General features: G+C 39.4%; 1 protein-coding gene across 8 annotated transcripts in view; it reads left to right on the top strand.

Moving 5' to 3' along the window:
- The window catches only part of CHD9 (chromodomain helicase DNA binding protein 9), a 180,955-nt gene that overhangs the window by 98,305 nt on the left and 59,111 nt on the right, over positions 1-23,539 (top strand). For all 8 annotated transcript variants that reach the window (XM_026652905.1, XM_026652907.1, XM_026652903.1 and 5 more), the window contains 10 exons: positions 1,334-1,402; positions 1,511-1,566; positions 3,862-3,979; positions 4,807-4,893; positions 5,463-5,600; positions 7,427-7,548; positions 8,816-9,059; positions 12,530-12,706; positions 13,742-13,885; positions 14,589-14,844. In XM_026652905.1, coding sequence (XP_026508690.1) covers positions 1,334-1,402; positions 1,511-1,566; positions 3,862-3,979; positions 4,807-4,893; positions 5,463-5,600; positions 7,427-7,548; positions 8,816-9,059; positions 12,530-12,706; positions 13,742-13,885; positions 14,589-14,844 — 1,411 coding nt within the window. The remainder of the gene's footprint in view (positions 1-1,333; positions 1,403-1,510; positions 1,567-3,861; positions 3,980-4,806; positions 4,894-5,462; positions 5,601-7,426; positions 7,549-8,815; positions 9,060-12,529; positions 12,707-13,741; positions 13,886-14,588; positions 14,845-23,539) is intronic.

The raw sequence follows: 23,539 nt of genomic DNA, 5'->3' as shown, positions 1-23,539 counted from the left end.
CAAAGCAGACCGTGAAGAACTTCAAAAAGATCTCACAAAACTAAGTGATTGGGTAACAAAATGGCAAATTAAATTTAATGTGGATAAATGTAAAGTAATGCACATTGGAAAAAATAACCCCAACTATACATACAATATGATGGGGGCTAATTTAGCTACAACTAATCTGGAAAGAGATCTTGGAGTCATCGTGGATAGTTCTCTGAAGACATCCACGCAGTGTGCAGCGGCAGTCAAAAAAGCAAACAGGATGTTAGGAATCATTCAAAAAGGGATAGAGAATAAGACAGAGAATATCTTATTGCCCTTATATAAATCCATGGTACGCCCACATCTTGAATACAGCGTACAGATGTGGTCTCCTCATCTCAAAAAAGATATACTGGCATTAGAAAAAGTTCAGAAAAGGGCAACTAAAATGATTAGGGGTTTTGGAACAGGACCCATATGAGGAGAGATTAAAGAGGTTAGGACTTTTTAGCTTGGAAAAGAGGAGACTAAGGGGGGATATGATAGAGGGATATAAAATCATGAGTGGTGTGGAGAAAGTGAATAAGGAAAAGTTATTTACTTGTTCCCATAATATAAGAATTAGGGGCCACCAAATGAAATTAATGGGCAGTGGTTTAAAACAAATAAAAGGAAGTAGTTCTTCACACAGCGCATAGTCAACCTGTGGAACTCCTTGCCTGAGGAGGTTGTGAAGGCTAGAACTATAACAGGGTTTAAAAGAGAACTAGATAAATTCATGGCTGTTAAGTCCATTAATGGCTATTAGCCAGGATGGGTAAGGAATGGTGTCCCTAGCCTCTGTTTGTCAGAGGGTGGAGATGGATGGCAGGAGAGAGATCACTTAATCATTACCTGTTAGGTTCACTCCCTCTGGGGCACCTGGCATTGGCCACTGTCGGTAGACAGGATACTGGGCTGGATGGACCTTTGGTCTGACCCAGTATGGCCGTTCTTATGCTCTTTTTATACATGGTACAGAAAATGGATTGAATTGACCTCACCAAAGTAAAAGGTACAATGATTACTTTAGAATACATTTTTAAAAAATACTGATTTTGTGTTCATCTGGATTTTTTTGAAATAAAGTGACAAGTTAATAACCAGTCAAGGGAAAGATTTATTGAAAGATTTTTGTCACTGGCTGAAAGGAAACAGAAAGTTTATGTACATTAAAGAAAAGAGAAAAAGAAACTGTTTTTGCAGTATATGCTGGCCTTTTACCGTACCACTGTGTTCCCCAGGCTTTTTCAGCCTTACACATCTCTAAAGAGATTGCCTAGTACTGACTGTAATCATTTAATTATTTTTCCACATTTATTAGGAGAATCCAAGTGAAGAAGATGCAGCAATTGTAGATAAAATTTTATCCTCCAGGATAGTGAAGAAAGAAGTGAGTAATTGTGACTAAAAAGGGTGGTGTGTGCACAAGGGAATTATTTATTCTAAGATGTGCTTTAAATGTCCATGAGTCTAAAAAATCTTGAATTTACTGTCTTAGATATCTGCTGGAATGACAATGGAAGAAGAAGAATTTTTTGTAAAATACAAGAACTAGTAAGTATTATAGTTGTTTGATTGTACAAGTTGGCTACTTAAAAAGCAAAAGAAGTCTTCTAGTTAGATATTATCCCATTTATGAATTATAGGTTGCATCAGTTAGAAACATTTTTAAAAACATTTAGGGCCAGATTTTGCCACTTTCCCTCATGTTTGAGTTGTTTTTTTTTCTTCGCAAGTACTCCCATTCATTTTTAAACATGTAAATTACTGTTTATTCAGTTCTTACACACAAATTATCAATAGTGCTTGTACCTATAATATAACCAGTTTACAGTAGTGGTAATGTTGTCTAGGAATGACAACTTTTAAAAGATAATTTATTTTTAAAAATTTCAATCTCTGACCACAGGGTGAGTTTTCATATAGGTCAGATTTAGCAAGAGGTACTTACCTGACGTTAAATTTAATTTCATTGGTTTTATATTAAGTAAATCTGAAGCTATTTGTCCTCCCAAAACCCATCTGCCTTTGTGATTCAGCACTTCACAATTGGTAAGAATTTTATTTGGGGATATTAAGTAACTGCTAAGAGTATAGATTGGATGATTGGATTCATAGAGGCACAATGAACAACGTTTTGTTTGCTTTTTTCAAATTCAGATAAAATGGCATTCTTATTTATTTAAATAAAAAAATTAAAATTTAAGTGTTCATTAAGTGCCAAGTATTCCTGAATATCAGCTTTCATTAAGAAAAATGTTTCTAGCTCTTCTAGTTGTGGAGAAAACATAAATATGTGAACAGAAGGTATACCACAAGAGTGTTGTCTTCCTGAGTTTGTAGAAAGCCTGAAACAAGCTTTAGGATATGTGAAGTGCTGCATCATGTTAAATAAGGCCCTTCTGTACTACATATTTTTGCTCCCACAGAATTTGGGAATTCAGGGAATTCAGCATTTTTGCTACAGCAGTTCCCACAGTGTGTTACCTGTGGCTTTGCCCTGCTGGGTCCTGCCAGCAGCTGCCTGTTGATTTTCAGCTTTCCCTGTAACCGGAAGTTAATTGGATACAGTATATATTCCTTACCCTTTTCCTTGCAATATGGAGTTGGGGAACCCAATCTGAACTTCTGGTTCAACCTTTGTTCTATGGCTGCAAGCTGAAGTGCAGACTAGTGAGCTAGGCTGCCACTAGGGAAAACAAAGAGAGGAGCAACTGAAGCTAGCTACAAGCCTCCCCCTTTTCCTGGCACACTTAAGGTGGGGAGGATGTTCTGAACTGGACCATCTGGATGCCATCACAATTGTTGAGGTCTATGGAGACAGGCTGCTGAGAAAACTTGGGGGAAAGTATCATAAAACATAATAGTTGCTAAAAATAGTAACTGACAAATTCTACATTAGTATTTTCAACTATGAATCAGAAGGATGTGTTTGGAGGGGGAGTACAGGAATGAAAGGTAATTCCTGGACATAGAATAAATTAACATTGCCATCAAATCCACGGGTGTTGTGGTAGAATTTATTCGGGCTTGCCACGGAATTTGTTCTTGTAACAAAGTAAAAGGAGTTCTGCCCATAGGAAACAAAACCATATAAAGTGTACAAAGTTTATCCACCATGATCAACTTGAATCCAAAATGGAAAATAGTAAGGGTTGATGATGGGGGGGAAAAAAGCCTTCTTTCGTATGGCTTATTCCCCTTTCCTCTCATCACTAAGATCTTTAAATTGTAAAGACTTAAAGCACGTATTTAATTTTATGCATGTGAATAATCTCATCAAATTGTTACTCCTCAGTGTAAACCTCCAGAATTGGGGCCCAGATGTTCTGCGGTTTAAAAGTTTTCTCACTAAAAGAACTGAAACTTACTCAGCGAGAATTTTTTTATTAATAAGCTATTTCTATTAAGATGTTAATTATCTTATCACTGTGTAAACAAAGGCCCCGATCTTGCAAAGTGAGGTGTGTGGGTGAACTGCTGCAGCTGTATGGAGCCCCGTTAACTTCACTGGGGTTCCATGCGCTTGCTGAGATCACTCCATATGCAACACATTGCAGAATTAGAGCCTATAATGTCTTTTGAGCTCTAGAGAAGGAAAAGGTGTTTGATATGTTATTCATTAAGGGTACCTTAGCCACATGGGGTCAATCTAAAGTGAATGTATGTTGAAGGAGGGGGAATAAACTGATTGAACAAAATGGTAGAACATATTGTGCACATAAAAATGTATGTAAAGACACATTGCTGTCCTCTTTTGATGATTGCATATTGTGGGAACTGTAGGATAAAATAAGTAGAAAAACTTTTCTTGTAATAATATATTAACTTAATGTTTTGTAATTTTAGTTCCTATCTTCACTGTGAATGGGCCACAGAACAGCAGCTTTTGAAGGATAAAAGAATCCAGCAGAAAATTAAACGGTTCAAGCTGAGGCAAGCACAAAGAGCCCACTTTTTTGCAGATGTAAGAAAAATACATAGTAAATTAAACTTTTGCTTGCCAAAAGCTTTACAATTTTGAATTACGCGGTTGAATTTTAATGCTAAATAAAAAGAGGGTCTTGGATTTTTGTCTTTTTTTAAAATTTATTTGAAGCAAAAGAATGTCACCTGTAGTTACTTAAGTACTTGTCTTTTAAAGTCAGGATTAACTGAGTAACTTTGTGATCATGAGAGACTGATACTATTGATGACTGACAGACAGGCAGAGTATGGATAGGACTGTATAGTGCAAACTTCCTGGCACAGTTATGTCAGTGTACTTCAGTCCTAAATTACAACACTTCTGTTCTTGAGCTAGGTCTTTCTGTGGCATCAGTTGTCTTTCTAATTGTTTAGTGATGTTGTTTTTATTGTTGTTTCTGTTGTTGTAGGGCCTGGGAGTCTAGTCATGGACCAGAACTCCATGGTCCTGGCTAGGCTCTGTACAGACACAGAACAAAAAGACAGCTACTACCCCAAAGGGCTTACAATCTTAAGTATAAGATAAGAGACAACAGATGGATATAGACAGACTGAGAGAGAACAAGGAAACAGACAAAATTGGTCAGCATGATAGGCTGTGCTCTCCGCATACCAGCAGCCTAACCATTGTCAAGTTTTCTGTAGGTATCACAGCAGAGCAGTGGTTTTGAGGTGGATAATGTGGACGAAAGCTCACGGGCATTAGATTGAGACTGCTTACTCATATTTATATCTAAAGAGGTAAAATCTGGTGTATTAAATCACAGCAGCACTGGTCTCCTCTCCACATAACCCCAGATTACTATTTATATTACTCTTGAATTGCAGATGGAAGAAGAACCTTTTAATCCTGACTATGTTGAAGTGGACCGGGTGCTAGAAGTCTCCTTTTGTGAAGATAAGGACACTGGTGAGGTAAATATTTGACCAAACGTAACTTGAAGTAAGCCAAAAACACAAATGCTCTGTGTTTTGTGGTTGTATCTCCTGTTTTTATTTTAGTGGAGTGCAGAATAAAATCTTAATGATGTGAGTTTCGTCAATGGTTTTGATTGAAATATTTATGTGTATATAACCTTGTCGCTCCTTTTGTTCAATATGTATTTTGAGCCCTCTGAGGAAAATAGAAACTCTACAGAATGCAGTGCTTTTTCATTTTTTGTAGTATTAATAAAAATAATAATAGAAGCCTAGGTGTACTGGGTATTTAGAGAAGAATAAAATACAAAATTAATGTCCTAAAAACTTAGTCAAAATAGAAGCATGAGATGACAAAAACAGAGAAGTGTGTAAAGGGAATGGAGGACATTAAATTGAGCAGTAAGAGTCACATATTCATAGACATTTTTTTAAGGCCAGAGGAGACCATTATGACCATCTAGTCTGACCTCCTGCAAAACTCAAGCCATAAAACTCACCCAGTAATTTCTGCATCAAGTCCATAGTACACAAATTGCTAATATTAAGGATTTCTTTTCCTGCAGCCTGTTATTTACTACCTAGTAAAATGGTGTTCATTGCCATACGAAGACAGCACCTGGGAGTTAAAAGAAGATGTAGACCAGGCAAAAATAGAAGAATTTGAACAACTGCAAGCTTCCAGGCCTGACTCAAGGAGATTGGTAAAAATATACCTAATTTGTCAAATAGGATTTTTCCCTTCCAGCTTTAAAGCTTCAACTGTTTGTGTTAAAATATAGTATAAGTTTCACTGAAAATCTGTAAGGTGTACTGAAAATACTCTGAGTTATTCAGTAAGCTCTTTGCAGCACAGCTCTCTCTTTTATATGTTAAGGTCACAGATGTGGTATATTCTGTGTCAGGGAGAGTCTAGAACTGTCTGCCTGCACTTAAGGAGGCAGAACTAAAACTGGCTGGGTCATCAAGGACTGGTCCATCCGCTTCCTGCCAGTGACAGACATCTCTTTTTCTGCCTCCAAAGCTGCAGATAGGGTGAAAACCTACTGTAATAGGTCTGTGAACCTTATTACCCAGACAAGACATTCTCAGTTAATTATGGATACAGTAGAACCTCAAAGTTTTGAACACCTCGGGAATGGAGGTTGCTCATAACTTTGAAACGTCCTTAACTCTGAACAAAACATTAGGGTTGTTCTTTCAAAAGTTTACAACTGAACATTGACTTAAACAACTTTGAAACTTTACGATGCAGAAGAATGCTGCTTTCCTTTTATTTTTTTTTAGTAGTTTACGTTAAACAGGACTGTTCTGTGTTTGCTTTTTTGGGGGGGGGGACTGTCTTGCTGCTGCCTGATAGGGTATGTCTGGTTCTAAATGAGGTGTGTGGTTGACTGGTCAGTTCGTAACTCTGGTACTTGTAACTCTGAGGTTCTACTGTAAATGTTCCTATTCTCATTAACTGCCTGCATATATAGCTATTAGTAAAATACTTAACTTTATTAATCAGAAAAAATTAAAGAAGTATTCTGATAACTTTTTGCAAAGCTTTAAAATAAGAGATGAGTAATACAAAGTAAATTACCATTGTAGAACTTATAAAGGTGAGTAGATTAAACGCTTTTGTAGAGAAATCCACAACTAAAATGAACAGAGAGATAATTAGGTCTTGCATTTCCACACCAGAGCAAATATGCAAGCATAACTGTCACAATATACGCCATAGCTATTTCCTGACTTATTTTTCTCCTCTTGATAATAATTGAACAAATGAAAAACTTAATAGGAAGAAAATTATGTACAACAAATAAATTACTTTTGTTCAAAGAGAAGCCATATATGTCATTGTCACAATGTACTATAAAAAGTATATATAGTAAAACTCTGATTGTATTTTATTGCAAAATAAATAATCGGCGCGTGGGGAGGGCGCATGACTTTTTGTACAGACAGTTTTTTTGTTGCTTAATGTGCAGGCTTTGCATTTTATTTCTTTATTTCTGAAGGCCATATTAGCCTCTTTTGCTAGTATCTTGCTCAGTTCTTCTGGTACTTGTTTAAAATGTCACCATTTTCCAGAAGTGTTTTATGTATCTGTTACCTAATTCTTTTGGGAGGTAGGTGGGGAAACAGCAAACTTGATGGAAGTGGCATCTGAACAAACAATTAGTAGGCCTTTTCAGTCTGCCGAGACTGTATCTTTTTTCCTTCCTGTAACATTCAAAGCAATCTTTTTACCATTAGCATTTATTTCTAAAAAGTCAGTTACATTTGATTTTAATTTGTTTTTCAAATTAATAAAGCATTTCTCATGATCTCTAGGCATATGTGTAATAAATAAATGTAAATTCACATTCATGGGTTAATTTAATCAACAGAGAGTAACAATAACAAGAAACTTCGCAACCACAGAAAAACAAGCAAACTCAGAATCCTTCAAGTCACTCTCTAAGGAAAACTGAGTACAGCAATGTTTTGGAAACAGGAAAATATTTATGCTTAGTTAAAATATTTTTGTTTTTCCTTTAAGGACCGACCTCCTCCTAATTCCTGGAAGAAGATAGAACAGTCCAGAGAATATAAAAATGGCAACCAGCTCAGGGAATACCAACTGGAAGGACTCAACTGGCTCCTTTTCAACTGGTACAATAGGTAAGGGCACTAAACATTTTGATGTAAATTTCAACATGTGTTATAGGTAAAATGGATTGCAATATTATAGTGAAGGAATAGTGCCTTAGTTTCATTTGCATTGACTTTTCTGTATTTAAGCGGAAAAGTTAAACCTAGAAAAATACTTAAGGGGCTTTCGATTGAAATTTGGTATACAGGTTGTCAGCCTGGATACGTGCATCCTTTTGCAAGTCCTTGAGATTTTATTTTAACTAACAATCAAACAAACAAAAAGTTCTATTAATATTTCTTTCACTTAACTAAACCCTAAACACTGCACTTTACTGGAAGCTGGATCCTGGAAGACAGCGAAGTGCACAGGTCACCAGTGCATCATTTATGCAGGGAAGACAAAAGGGTCAGACCCTTGCTTATTGGAGTACCAGAGAAAGGGGAAGTAAAAAACATTAGAAGAGGGAGGAGGTTGGGGGCAAGCCAAGACTGATCCAGCAATAAGTTACCATCAGGATTTTGAACATTTATAGCACAGAATGGAATGGAAAGGAGCTGTGGAAGGAACAGGTGGGGGTCTCTATACTGCTGGCTTCTGCGCCTCAAAAAATAATGAAGCACACATAAGGACAAACAGGTTGAAGAAAGAACATAAGGAAATGCATATATTTATAGCATTTCCAGGAGCTTAGACATAGGAATGTTACACATATTAATAAGCTAGCACTGGGAGACTTAAACCTGTTGTCTTAGTTGTAGTGGCCAAAATTTGGAGATGGGGATGTCATAGGTCCTATATCTGGGTGCAGATGGGATCTTCCAATCATGGCACTCACCCCTCCCACATGTGCTGGGTCCTCCACAGAATATGCACAGAGCCTGGAGCTGATGTAGAATCACAGGACCTCACCTCCAGTAGATCCAGGGAATCTGTGGTTTGTAGCCCAAATCCCTACTCCTACTGGGAGGACGGTGGTTAGGCTGACACTGCTGTGAGAGAGAAAATTGGAGAAAACTCTGCAAGAGGAATCTTGTGGAGTTTTCCTCTTCCCGAACTGCCTCTTCGGTTTTTACATCAAAAGGTACAGTTGGACCTCTGGGTGGGTACCCAATTTCATGCTTTTATTACATTTGGAGGAATATTGAGCCTATTCTGCACTGTCTCAGTTTTGATTATCTGTTTTAGACTTATATTTTTATTAACTTTAATTGTTTTCAGATATTGTCCTTTTGAGTAAAAGAGCAACATTTATGGTTCCCTCTAGCCTAATAACAAATATATTTGTAATTTCAGACGAAACTGCATTTTAGCAGATGAAATGGGTCTTGGCAAAACCATCCAGTCAATTACATTCCTCTATGAAATCCTCCTGACTGGTATACGAGGGCCTTTCCTGATCATAGCTCCACTTTCCACTATAACCAATTGGGAAAGAGAATTTCGCACGTGGACTGATCTTAATGTCGTGGTATATCATGGGAGCATGGTTAGCAGGCAGATGATACAGCAGTATGAGATGTACTTCAGGGACTCACAGGTACTGTAGTGATTTGTTTGTACACTAGCTCATCTGTAACCCAGTTCAGATAACTTGGAAAACCATACTGTAAAGTTCAGTGGCATGTGTCTTAGTAAGAGCCATTTTACATCAGAGTATATATTTTTAATGACTTTCTCAATCTTTAGTGTGTGATAATAGGTGAGTTTAATATATGTGGTAAAATTGGTATTGTTCCAGTTCCTCTAGATCATTGAACCCCTCCAATTTTGCACTTGACTATGCATGGTGTAACCTATCACTGACTTCAGTAGGGCTCTATGTGGAGGCGAGGGTGTGCCCAAATATAGTCAACAGCAGGAGCCGGCCCTGAATTTGCAGAGTAGATGGAAAAGAAAGTGAAGTTCTCCAAGCTTTACATAGTCTCAAAGAAAGCGAATTTACTTGCCTTGTGTAAGGCTATTAATTCCCTTTCGGGATTTAAATGAACATTCCTGAGATCCAAATTGTATATGTTAAAAAAGTTTACACGTATTACTAATAACTTTTGTGTTTTATTGAAATAACTAAAAAAAAAATTGATTTCATTTTCATCATTTACGGTCTTTCTTTTTGCATAAGCCTTGTCTTAAGCCTGGTCTACACTAGGACTTTAATTCGGATTTAGCTGCCTTAATCCGAATTAACCCTTCACCCGTCCACACTACAGAGCCAGTTAATTCGAATTAAAGGGCCCTTTAAATCGATTTCTGTACTCCACCTCGACGAACGGAGTAGAGCCTAAATCGATTTTGTTAATTCGAATTAGGGTTAGTGTGGACGCACACCACCGAATTACTGTGTTTAAGTTAATGGGGTAGTGTGGCCGCACACCACCGAATTAATGTGGTTTAAAACCGAATTAAGGTGCTTAGTGTGGCCGCGCACAATCGAATTTATACAACCTGTTTCCCAAATTCGAATTATCTAAATTCGGATTAATCCTGTAGTGTAGACTTACCCTTAGACTAAACTGTTTTCTGATTGTTGTGTGCTATTTTCAGCATTACAAAGGCCATTTTTTACTTCCTGAAAAGGGCATTTTTTTCATTTAAAAATATTAATTAAATTTACATTAATATTTGGTTTTATAGTTTTTTTCAAAATACAAAACTGAAATTGTAAACATTAAATGTAACATGGAAAAGATATTTTTTAATTGACTTGTGTCCTATTTTACCTTTTCATAGTGTGTAAAGAAGGTCTGAGAAGATTTTTTCCCTCTACCTTTCTGTTTACTTCATTTTCAAAATTATAAGTGAAACTAAACTTACAGATCCCGGACCTCAAAGAAACAATAATCTGATGGCCTATGAAGTTATCAGTAATTCACTGATGTATTTTATTTGTTGCGATATGTATGATATGAACTCATCCTTAACTATGGAGTCAGGACTGGTGCCTACATAATATGATTGATCATTTTATTTGTACATAAATAATTCTTCCTAGAGCAAATACATAATATTTTTATTAAAGGTGCTCGGAGATATAAATAATATGGCAGTCTTAGCAAAATAAGTAATCCAGGATTCTGATCTAGGCCGCAGTGCTGAAAGTAGTTCATTTGGGCTCCTCCTAGGTGGAACCCATGCCTGAACAGAGCCGATTGAACAACTTGCAGGATTGGGGCCTGTAGTAGGAAGGATGTAATGTCCATGGAACTGTTACAGGGTAATACAGTAACTCCTCACTTACCGTCATCCCGGTTAATGTTGTTTCGTTGTTACATTACTGATCAATTAGAGAACATGGTCGTTTAAAGTTGCACAGGGCTCCCTTATAACATTGTTTGGCAGCCGCCTGCTTTGTCCACTGCTTGCAGAAAGAGCAGCCCGTTGGAGCTAGCTGGTGGGGACTTGAAGTCAGGGTGGACCAGCAGCCCCCCCATCAGCTCTCTGCTTCCCTAAGTTCCTTGTGCGGCAGCTGCCCAGCAGGCTATCAATTGCCGGGCAGTTCAGCTGTCCCTCCCCCCACTGCTATGTACTGCTCCTACCCTCTGCCTTGGAGCTGCTCCCGGGAGCCTCCTGCTTGCTGTGCGAGGGGGAGAAGAGGGGTTCTAATGTCAGGGTGTTCCCCTCCCCGCTTCCCCTCACTCCTTTACCCCATCTCCACAGGGCGGGGGGGAGGGGGAACATGACAGGGCTCAGAATGGAGAGAGCTTGCTGGCAGCAGCTGCTGTCTCAACTTGCTGATCTACTTTAAAAGGCAGTGTACTTAGAGTGGGGTCAGCGTACTTAAAGGGGCAATGCGCGTCTCTCTCTCTCTCTCTCTCTCACGTGTGTGTCTCCCACACCGTCTCTCTCTGCCATGCTGTCTCCCCTCCCTCCATTCATGCTGCCTTGTAGAGTGTGAGACTACATTAACAACGATGTGTTAACCCTTGAGGGCTCAGCGAGGTGCTAGTTCATCATTTAGCAGCAAGGCATTCCCTGGGAAATATCCAACCCTCTTCCACCCTCTGACTTCACCACCTCAACCAAGCTTCACAATCATCATTGCTGTGTACAGTATTGTTTGTTTAAAACTTTGTGTGTGTGTGACTTTTGTCCTTTGTCTGGTGAAAAAAATTTCCCTGGAACCTACCCCTCCCTTCCCCCATTTAGATTAATTCTTATGGGGAAATTGGATTCACCTAAAATCGTTTTGCTTAAAGTAGCATTTTTCAGAAACATAACTATAATGTTAAGCGAGGAGTTACTGTACCCTTTTTGATTCTATATCAAGATCAAGGTTTTGCAGAATATAAAAGTATAAAGGAAACATTTGTTTTCAAAACTAAAACATTGATCCAAAACAGGAAAACCATGTTGTTTTAGCTTTCTTTTAGACAACGGTCGATTTAAAATGTTTTTTTGTTGTATTGAATGGTACAAAGTGTCTGACTGAGATTGGTTGCAATAGGGTGTGATAGTGATAGTTGCTCATTGTACTGTTTGAGCTATTGTATTCTGCCTTTCTGTGGAACTGACTTATAGATGGCTAAAATTACAGGGTTTTTTAATGTTGATGTTTTATTAAGAAGTTGATTCTGAGTGGCTGATGTGCAATTTTCACAATTTACTAGTGCATAATGGTGTCCCATCCAGTGTAATGATTGATTGACTAGATTCCATTTTGTAGACGGTTAAGATAGCCTTTTGACTTTTGTTCAGATGATAAGAGTGTGCTATTATCTAAACGCTTCTATTTGATAGGACACTTAATGATTGGAAAGCAATGCAAATTGGTTAGAAATTTATTGTCCATGAAACAACACAGCATTATTGAAATGGACAATTATTCATTTAGTATTAATTATAGAATTGCACAATCGTAGTGAGTCTCTGGTAAGATGAAAAGGATTTATATCTCAAGATTTAAAGCACTACTGGATAATATTTCAGTAGCAAAATTGGCAACTTGAGAATGAAAAATGAGAAGATTCAAGATAATGTGAGAAACTGTTATGTTTGTTAATAAATCTCTAGGGACGTATCATTCGAGGTACTTACCGGTTCCAAGCTATTATCACCACTTTTGAAATGATTCTTGGTGGCTGTCCAGAACTCAATGCAATTGAATGGCGGTGTGTTATTATTGATGAAGCACACAGGCTGAAGAATAAAAATTGCAAACTCCTGGAGGGACTCAAACTCATGAATCTTGTGAGTGGCTGCATTTCATTTACTTGGTTTAATGAGATTTCTTTCCTGTTAGGAAGAATACTACGATAAATTATAAGGCTGTTTAATTGTTAAACTTAAAGAGAGTGGTTTTTATATGAGGGCAGTCTATGAAAGTTCTGTTATTCCACTATTGATAGTTTTCACAGCTTAAGGTATACAATTTTCAGAAACCTTTTCAGTGTATTTTTGTGGGATTGAAATGCAACTTGCATAAACTGTAAGCAGAATCCATTTTTACTAGAGCTGTTTCTGATAGCCTACTTTATTTTGAATGGGAGTTTTAACTGCAGTCTTATTTCTCATTTATATAGTATTTTTCAACTTCTTTGTATTCACAAATATTGACACCTTTAAAAGGAACTGGATGATGATATTGCTTATATGGTTGCAGCTTACTTGCTTAAGATTTAAGGGTTATTAAACCTTATGCCTGAGGCCATTGCCTGGTCTCCTGCAAGGTTCTAAAAGGAATTCATTGCCACTGACTACTCATGTATTATAATGCACAAATGACTAGATGCATTATGGGGTTTTTTGAGTTTATAATTTTTTACTTTACACTGAAGCATTAGATATTGCCTGCTGTCGGAAGCACAGTACTAGACTAAATGTATCAATTGTCTAATTTGATATTCAAATTTCTACTATAAACTTCAGTAATTATTGAGAGAGAAGTGTGTGTGAATAGTAGAAAGAGGGAAATAAAGTGTATAACCATTTCTTTATTACTTGGCTGTAACGAATTTTTTTGATCACAGATTAATAATGTTGTTTGAAGTTTATTAAAATAGTATCTTAGCCATGGACCATTGGGCACATCATAATAATGTAAAGTTTAGAGAAATTCTAGCTCTCAAATAGTTTGCTTACTGATTCTCTTCCTTTTGTTTATAAACCATCAGATCTCTAGTGCTTGTGAAATCAGTTAGATGTTAGTGCTCAGAAATTAAAAAAAAAATCTTTTTGCTAACTGTGCACATAAGAATTTCATGTGACATCTATGCCTTTATATAGGAGCACAAAGTGCTGTTGACAGGCACACCACTGCAGAACACAGTAGAAGAACTGTTTAGCCTGCTTCATTTTCTTGAACCTTTGCGTTTTCCTGCTGAATCTACATTCATGCAGGAATTTGGGGACCTTAAAACGGAGGAACAGGTACTACATATAAACGACTTCTTAACTTTCTACTTGCAGAATAGCAATTTGAGTGAATAATTTGAGGATGCTTTTTGTTTTGTTTTTCTCTTTAATACCATGGTTTGTAAATGGATTATATTTAAATCCTTTCTGCCTCCACTGCCCTTTCAGTCAGTGCCAAAGTAATTTAGGTGACTAACTTACTATCAACCGTCACACAAATCAACTCTTCACATAGATATGTAATTTCACTTCATGACACAAGACGGTAAAGAAGGGGCTCACCCTCTCAAATTTTTAAGCAAGCCAAGAAAGTGTGCTTGGCATCACAAATTTGATGTACAGAACAAACATTTCTAAATGAAATATAACTTGTAAAGGTTTGCTATTTATTTGATGTTAAATAATTCATTTTTTCCCTATTAAATAACAAATTATGTGCCTATGATGAATAAAGGAGTGAGATTAATGGAAATCCAAGTTCTTCTTCTTTGAGGCCAGGTTGTCTGCTGACAAATGCTAAAAGCTTCCTTTCTGTAATCAAAGCATTTGAAAAATTACTTTGGTAACTTGTCTCTGAAAATGAGACTATGTCCCTTCCAGGCAAATATTTCACGTAAATCTGGCAAATAGGTAATGTAGATTGTAAAATGTTAAATTAAGCTTCTTTTTTTTACCTTTGCATACATTCCAGTTTTTTATATATATATATATTATTCAGGTGCAAAAGTTACAAGCTATCCTGAAACCAATGATGCTGAGACGGTTGAAGGAAGATGTAGAGAAAAAATTAGCTCCCAAGGAAGAAACTATAATTGAAGTAGAACTAACTAATATCCAGAAGAAATATTATCGGGCAATTTTGGAGAAGAACTTTGCATTCTTGTCGAAAGGAGCTGGCCAAGCTAATGTACCCAATCTAGTTAACACTATGATGGAACTCAGAAAGTGCTGCAACCACCCATATCTTATCAAAGGTAAAACATTATAAATTAAGACTGACTTTTTCAGTTGATATACTTCCATCCTTGGTGTCACAGTTCAGGGCAACTGCACCTGTACTTCCCCTCTATAGTCTAGCAAGGGCACCTACTCTTAATTTTCTGGTTCCCCAGTATTGCCTCTCTTAGCAGAGACATGCGTCTCTCTCCCTCCTGACCATGGTGTTTCCAGTCTGCACAGCTCCCTGCCTGGACTGGGAATTCCCCAGAAAAGTCAGACTGCCTAAGCAGGCCTGCTTTTCTTTTTTCCACAGAGCAAGTAAACAGTGTAGTTGCCACAGTTCAGTTACCACACGGCTCTTTCTAAGCAAACATATTTATTCTTAAGGTAAAAGCATTATAGAGAAAATATATTTAAAACAATAAAAATACATGCTAATAAGCTTACCAGAGATCACCTCAACTCCAACAAGGACTCTGGCCAGTGAACAGTCCTTCAGACCCCACGAAGGGGTTTTTCTGGGGTTACAGGTTCATAACTTCTTTTTCTCAGAACAAGATCACTTGTTAATCTGAGAGTTACTTCTTTAAATACTTTTTGGGTCTCTGATCTGTCCTCATGTGACGGGGTCAGCAGACAAAAGTTTCCTTCCTACCAGGAGTAGCTTCAAAGGCAGAGTTCTTGCATAAGCAGAGTAGGTGCATTTGCTTGCCCCTCCTCCTAGAGATTTCCTGGGAAACCTACTTAAACTGACAGTTCATTCTTGTCTTAGCCCATTGTTGAAAAGAGTCCTTTGATGCACATAGCACTTCCCAAGGTTTACATTGGTCATGTCTCCTAGACTAGTTACATATGATCCTGCAATAACACATAACCATTTGTATTTTTAATACAGTGAGCTCCTAAAATACTTAAACTCAATTCAATAAGGTTTAACTTAATTCAGTAGGGTTTGTTCAGGATATTGCAGGAAATTGCTATTCCTGTCACATTTGGTAGAATGGTTTCTAAGTATTTTTTTTTTCCAAATCTTATCACATTTTGATAAGAACTATAATGTTTGGTCTTGCTTTGAAATGTACCCTGATAAAATTAAAAGTAAAACATTATTTAAAGTTGTGCTGTAGCTGCAGGCTTACATGAAGTTTGAACTTCTGGATTTAAATATATGCACATGATATTCTGAGAATATTTTCCAAAATGGAATTTTGATTGCAAATGTTACATCCCTTTAAAATTTAGCCATACTGAGAGAGAATAGAAATTTAACTTCTAAACTTTGAGTGGTTCTTGCAACCGAATATGTAGTGTACCTTAATGTTCATGTAGTTTGTATTCCTATTCATAAATCTCTTCCAATTCATTATTTTCTGTACTCGTAAGAAAATACACTCTGTACACTCAAAGCTGGTTCTACAGTAAGTGAAGGAAAGGTATTTAAAATGTTTTTACAATCCTCAAATCCAATTTCAAGTATCAGAATAACATAGTTGGGGTTCTTTTTAGTTTGTTACAACATACTTTGAAAAAAAAAAAAATTAAACTCCCCCTAAGTTCCCCCCACCCCAAGAAATTTCATAGAATCATAGAATATTAGGACTGGAAGAGACCTCAAAAGGTAATCTAGTCCAGTACCCTGCACCCCTGGCAGGACTAAGGATTATCTTCTAGACCATCCCTGACAGGTGTTTTGTCTAACCTGCTCTTAAAAATCTCCAACGATGGAGACTCCCCAGCCTCCCTAGCCATTTATTCCAGTGCTTAACCACCCTAACAAGAAGGTTTTCCTAATGTCCCACCTAAACTACCCTTGCTGCAATTTAAGCCCATTGCTTCTTGTCCTATCCTCGGATATTAAGGAGAACAATTTTTCTCGCTCCTTATAACAACCTTTTATGTACTTGAAAATGCTTATCACTCTTCCCTTCTCCAGACTAAACCAACCCAGTTTTTTCAATCTTCCCTCATAGGTCATGTTTTATAGCTCTTTAATCATTTTTGTTGCTCTTCTCTGGACTTTCTCCAATTTGTCCACGTCATTCCTGAAATGTGATGCCTACAACTGGATACAATACTGCAGTTGAGGCCTAATCAGCGCGAAGTAGAGCCGAAGAATTACTTCTTGTATCATTTTTACAACACTCCTGCTAATGCATCCCAGAATGATGTTTGCTTTTTTTCCAACAGTGTTACACTGTTGACTCTCATTTAGCTTGTGATCCACTATGACCCTTCCGCAGTACTCCTTCCTAGGCAGTCATTTCCCATTTTGTATGTGTGCAATTGATTGTTCCTTCCTAAGTGGAGGACTTTGCATTTGTCCTTATTGAATTTCATCTTGTTTACTTCAGCCCATTTCTTCAGTTTGTCCAGATTATTTTGAATTTTAATCCTATCTTCCAAGGTATTTACAACCCCATCCAGTTTAGTATCATCTGCAAACTTTAAGTGTACTCTCTATGCCATTATCTAAATCATTGATGAAAATATTGAACAGAACTGGACCCACAACTGATCCTTCCTCTTCTTCTTGAAGTAGTGTCCCTATGGATGCTTCTCTTCAGGAGCACTCATATACCTCTCGAGCCCTTGATCAGAGATTTTCAATTAGCGGTGTCCTTTCGACTCCAGGCCTCCTTGGGGTGGATGCCTCCTCATGCTGGATACGAAAGCTATGGGGGGGGGCTCTTCATGCCAGATGTTGAGGCTATTCAGGGGTGAGCAGGTGAACCATCCTCAGTTCCTTCTCAACCGCCTCGGCCTGAGATGGCGCCCTAGCATGTCCATCTTGAGTGTGCCTTGGCTTTTCTAATATTTCTGTAGTGGTTAAAATAAGTTTTTATAGCTAATTTTTATTTGTTAATATAGTTATATTTAATTAGATAAGTAGTGAGAGGATTGTTTCTTTGCTCTTTCCCCTCGGGGATGCTTATTCTTTTCCTAGTAGGGCATTCGTGGCTCGCCATGTTTTAAAGATTACCTCTCCTCTCAAGAAGCTATGTCTGTGAACAATGGCCACTCTGTGTCCCTTGCACTTCTGTAAGACATGGGCTCACCCAAGCAACTTCTGCCTGGCCCTCAAGTCCAGGGCAAGGAAAAATAGGGAGATGAAACTCTAGACTGCTGTTGATGGAATGCTCCTTTTGGCCAGTTTCTGAGTCAGGTCAGGAGCCTTCGTCCCCCCCCCCCCGGTACATTTGTCTCCAGACACAACCAGTGCCCCTTCTACCTCTGTGCAGTCTTCCACTAAAAGAGGGAAGAGTTTGGAGGCTTCCTAAAAGAGGAGCGCAAACTCTCTCCTTAAGGAGTCAGCTCTGAAAAAATCCAGGTCTCCAGCAAGATCTACTGTCTCTGAAGCCTCCATCTCTTCACTCAATACCATTGATTCAAAGGTCTCTTCCAGTACCAGCTGAGTCGTAAAGTCTAGGAGCACGGAGAAGAGAGATGGCTCCGACAGGGCCTTGGTACCTCCTCTCAACAAAGAGAGCAAGGATAGACACTCTGGACTGGCACTGTTGAGTACAGCCCAGATGTTGGTACCACTGTATGAGGCACCCTTGGCACCAAGCAAGCAACGGTGCCAGATTCCATCAGCATAAACTTCAGTACGCCCACCGTCATCGGTACTCTTGGATTTGGCAGTTGTGGCCTTGGCTACTGTTTCAGTACCAATCCTCTGTTTGGTACCACAGGAGTTCAGATATACTAAGGACCTCTTGATAATGGATGAACTGGAGTCCCCACTCCTCATTGGTACTGAATGTCTCTTTGTACCAAACCCTGATCTCTGGACTACCACCGTCGGTATTCCATGGCTCTCCGCTTTTTTCTGCAGGAGATGGAGGAGGATGAAGGAGGCTTCCAGTTGGTCGTCTCTGTTTCTGTTCAGGGTTCTCCAACATATCCCTTCAGGAAACCACACTCTGAAAGTTATTCGGAAGATTGGCATCATTATCAAGGGCGGTGGGGACCAACCTTGTATACCATTCCCATTTCTGTATGGTCCACCCCCGTGGCCATACTGGGGCACTGGGCTGTCTATCAACAGCAATTTGCCAGACCATCACTGTCTCATAGGAGGGCCAGAGTTGTACAGCCCTCTCCTCCTCAACCTGCTCCTCCACAGGAGCAGATGTTTGAGGAGCAGGAAGCTAGAGCAGTTAAGGAGGCCACCCTTCAAGAATCTATTTCATCCTCATCTCTGGGTGAGGTGATTATGCCTCCACCACAATCCATGGCTGTTGATTTTTGGCAATTTCAAGACCTCACAAAGACAGTAGCTGACACTCTTCAAATTCCTCTTGAAGAGATCAAGAATTCATAGCACAAACTGTTTGACATCTTGCAGTGAGCAACATCCTCCAAGGTGGTGTTGCCCATCAATGAGGGCTCCTAGATCTGGCTAAGATGGTGTGGCAGACGCCTGACATCCACGTGTTAGCAGGCGGTCAAGAGGTATTACGTTCTCCCTAAGTATTTGGACCTTTTGTTCTCCTACCCTCCACCTAACTCCCTAGTGGTGGATGCAGTAAATGAGCTGGGTAGGCAGCACTTCTCTAAGTCTACCCCATGTGACAAGGACTAGAAAAGGCTGGATCCCTTTGGGTGAAAGGCCTGTTCGTCAGCAACCTTGCAATTCAGGATCATGAATACGAAGCGGTCATGGCTAAATAAAATTTTACAAATAACAGATTAACAGCTTTTATTGAACATCTGCCACAAGAACATAGGGAGCAATTCCAGTCCATCATCTCAGAGGACCGATTGGTGGCCAGAACTACTCTTCAAGTATTCTTAGGTGCTGTGGACACTGCTGCCAGTGTCTGTCTCCATGGCAGTGGTTATGCGCAGGGTATCATGGCTCCATCTTTTGGGGTTTCTGAGAGAAGTACAGAAAACCGTGGAGGTCTTTTCCTTCAACAGTCATAAACTGTTCTTGGAAAACATGAGTCACTGCAGAATCTAAAGGACTCTAGGGCTACTTTACAATCCCTGGGCAAATATACATCTACAAATAAGAAAGGGCTTAATAGGTCACAGACTACCCAAAGATCGCATCCTGCTCAGTTTTCCAGATTCCATAAATCCACCGAACCACCCAGAAAGAGACATAGATTTCAGAGAAATAGGGATGCCCAACCACCCTCTGTGACCACCTATCCACAGTTTGAATCCTCCTGCACCTCTGTATTGACAGCTGTGCCCATTAGCACACCTCTCCCACTTCGGAGACTGCCTTGCCTGTTTCCAATATGTTTGGAAGCAGTTCACTACTGACAAGTAGGTAATAGAGGTCATAACATTGGTTAAACCATCCATTTTATGTCACTCCCTCTCTTCCACCCCCTTTCCCCATTCCTCTTCAGGGACCCCTCTCACAAGCTTTTATCGAGACTAGAAGTGAACTTCCTTTCGATTTAGGAGCTTATAAACGCAAGGGATTACGTATTTCCTTGTGCCAAAGAAGGACACGGTGAAGACCGAACTAAGACTTCTAAACAAGTTTGTAAAGTCTGAGAAGTTCAGGATGGTAACTCTGGCAGCTATAATTCTTTCACTAGAGAAAGGGGATTGGTTTTTGGCTCTCGACCTATAAGATACCTATTTTCATATAAAGATTCACCCATTGCACAGGAAATACCAACGTTTCACTGTAGGCCAAGATCATTTCGAATACTGAGTGCTGCCCTTTCCTCGGTCTCAATGGTGTTCTCAAAAGTCCTGGCAGTAGTGGCTGCTTTCCTCCAACAAGAAGCGATTCTAGTCTTCCTGTACCTTGGCAACCATTCCTACGAAGCAGTGCTGTCTTCCATCCAGATGGCCCTTGCTCTGTACCAGGAGTTGGATCTGCAGCTTAATGTAAAAAAAGTCCATATTAACCCCTGTACAGAAAATACAGTTTATAGGGGCATATTTGGATTTGTTGACAGTCAGAGACTACCTTCCTTAGTCAGATTTGTAACCTTGTCAGGTCTGGGATGAGCAATTCAGGGGACCGTTGAATCACAATAGGAATTCAGTTCCTGGGACACATGGCAGCTTGTACCTTTGGACCAATCATGCAGGCCTGCTGCTTCCAGGGTTGGCTCAGAATGACCGATGTTCCAGTGAGAGACCCATTGGATAGACAGGTGACGGTTTCTCTGTGTGAGAAACTTCTTAGACTGGTGGAAGGATCAACTCACTGTCTGTGCGGGCGTCCCTTTCCATCGCCCAGCCCCTTGAGAGACTGATGCGTCACTGTTGGAATGGGGAACTCACCTCAATTTGTTGGAGCTCAGGGCTGTCAGGAATGCTTTCCTTCATTTCCTACCCCTCATCAGGGCAAGTCAGTTAGGGTCACAGCAGACAACATATCCTGCATGTTCTATATCAACAAGCTTGGAGGAGCAAGATCCTCCTTCCAGCGTGCCAAACCCATGAAGCTATGGAATTGGTACATAGCTCATCAAATCCAAATTTCGGATCTACCTCCCAGGTATTCAGAACAACACAGCTGATGTCCTCAGCAGACACTTCTCACAGAATTATAAATGGGAACTAGACACCCAGTTTCTCCTCAGCATATTCATAAGATGGGGACTACCAGAGGTGTATCTCTTCACGACCTCTAGGAACAGGAAGTGTTCTCTTCCCTGCTCAAGAGGGGATCTGGGCCACCACTCCTTGGAAGAAGGGTCTGTTCTATGCATTTCCTCCAATGCTGCTGATACTGAGGGTGATGAAAATGATCAGACAGGACAGAGCCAGAGTTATCCTTATAGTGCTGACCTGGCTGAGACAAGTTTGGTACCCTTACCTGTTTCACCTATGTATCCAACTATCATTTGAGCTTCCGTCCATTCCTCATCTCCTGCTATAGGATGTGGGTTGTGTGCTTCAACCCAGCCTAGCAATTCTCTGCCTTCCGGTGTGGCTCCGCAATGGTTCATGGGGTTAGAATCTTCCTGCTCTACATAAGTACAACAGGTGTTACTGAATAATAGAAACAGATCAACACACACTACTTACCTGCAGAAATTGAAGAGATTCTTCCATTGGTGTTGTCGTTGTTGCCTCCTGCCTGATTCAGTGCCACTTTCAGTCATCCTGAATTATCTGTAGGATCTAAAGAAACCAGAGTTATAAATTAGTCTGTTTAAGGTCCATTTGGCCACAATATCAGCCTTTCATCCTCTGGTAGAAGGATTCTCTGTATTTGCTCATCCAGTATTGTATAGGTTTATTAAGGGTTTGGGGAATCTCTGTTTCTAATCACAGACTAGAAACCCTGCTTTAACCTGGGACCTCAACCTTGTATTCAGTGACCTTATAAGATCTCCATTTGAACCACTGGCAACCTGTTCTCTGTTGCATTTATCTATGAAATTGGCCTTTTTAGTAGCCAACAGCCAACCGCTGTTTTTTAAATTCCATGTAGGCTGTTGGATCAGGGAGATTCGAGCCTTGATGGCAGAACTCCCCGTTTATAGTGTTCTTTAAAGACAAGGTGTCTTTACATCCATACCCTAAATTCTTACCTAAGGTTCTATCAGAGTTCCACCCTAATCATTCCATTCATTTTCCAGTGTTTTTCCCAAAGCCACACAGTTCTCTACATGAATTCTGTTTACATGCCCTGGCTGTTAGAAGGGCGTTGGCCTTCTACTTAGATAGGATGAAGAAATTTAGGAAGGCACATAGGCTCTTCATTTCCTTTGCAGATAGATCAACAGGGTCCTTGATCTCTGCTCAGAGACTATTGAGATGTGTATCTGGATGTATTGTTTCTTGTTACGATGTTGTGGGTGCTCATTCCCCCCCAAAGGGCGTTAGCATATTCAGCCAGATCTCAAGCAAGATCTACAGCATTATAAAAGAATGTACTGGTATCTGAAATATATAGAGCCGCTACACGGGTTTCAGTACAAAGTTTTCAAAACGTTATGCCTTGGTCCATTCCATCAGATCTGATTTGGCACTTGATTCTGCAGTACTGTCTTCAGTTTTGAACTGTTCTGAAGCTGCCTCCTCCATCTGGGAATATTGCCCCAAGTCACCTGAGGTGGAGCACTCATAGGAACACTATTTGAAGAAGAAGTTACTCAGTTTGTGTACTAACTGTGTTTCTTTAAGATGTGTCCACCTATGGGTGCTCCACTACCCGCCCTCCTTCGCCCTCTGCTTCAGACTGTTTCTTATGGGTAGTTTGGGTGGACAAAGAATTGAGGGTGGTTTTCCCACACGCTATATAGCCTCGGTATCTGGCAAGAGGAGGCACAGGGCCCATGCATGGTCTGAACGGACACAGCTAACTGAAAATCTCCAGTCAAGGGTTTGAGAGGTGTATGTGCACCTGAAGTGGAGCACCCATAGGAGGACACATCTCAAAGAACCTCAGTTACTCCATAAGGTGAGTAATTTCTTCTTTTCCATGCTCTTCTGATTTTTAAAAAACAAAATTCTTAGCGACCAATGGCTTTGTTTTAATCAGTAATTGCAATTGTATTGGTTATGAATGTTGTAGCTGTAAACCTATAGTGTGAAAAGCTAGTTTTGTGTTAATACAACGTTTCTGAAACCTTTGTAAATTATTTCAGATTTCCTATGGGATGAGACCAACTGCTGTTCCTTAAATTCCATTGTCTGAAACAGTGTGCCTAAATATTGTTTCTTTTTTTTGTCATAACTAACTTTAAAATGAATTACTCCATTCAGCCCAAGTGTAACTTATTTGAAATCTGTAGCCAT

This window comes from Terrapene carolina, unplaced genomic scaffold (assembly GCF_002925995.2).
Source record: "Terrapene carolina triunguis isolate 2854851 unplaced genomic scaffold, T_m_triunguis-2.0 Scaffold130, whole genome shotgun sequence".
Classification (NCBI taxonomy): domain Eukaryota; kingdom Metazoa; phylum Chordata; order Testudines; family Emydidae; genus Terrapene; species Terrapene triunguis.
This window is presented reverse-complemented; position numbering and strand designations above follow the sequence as displayed.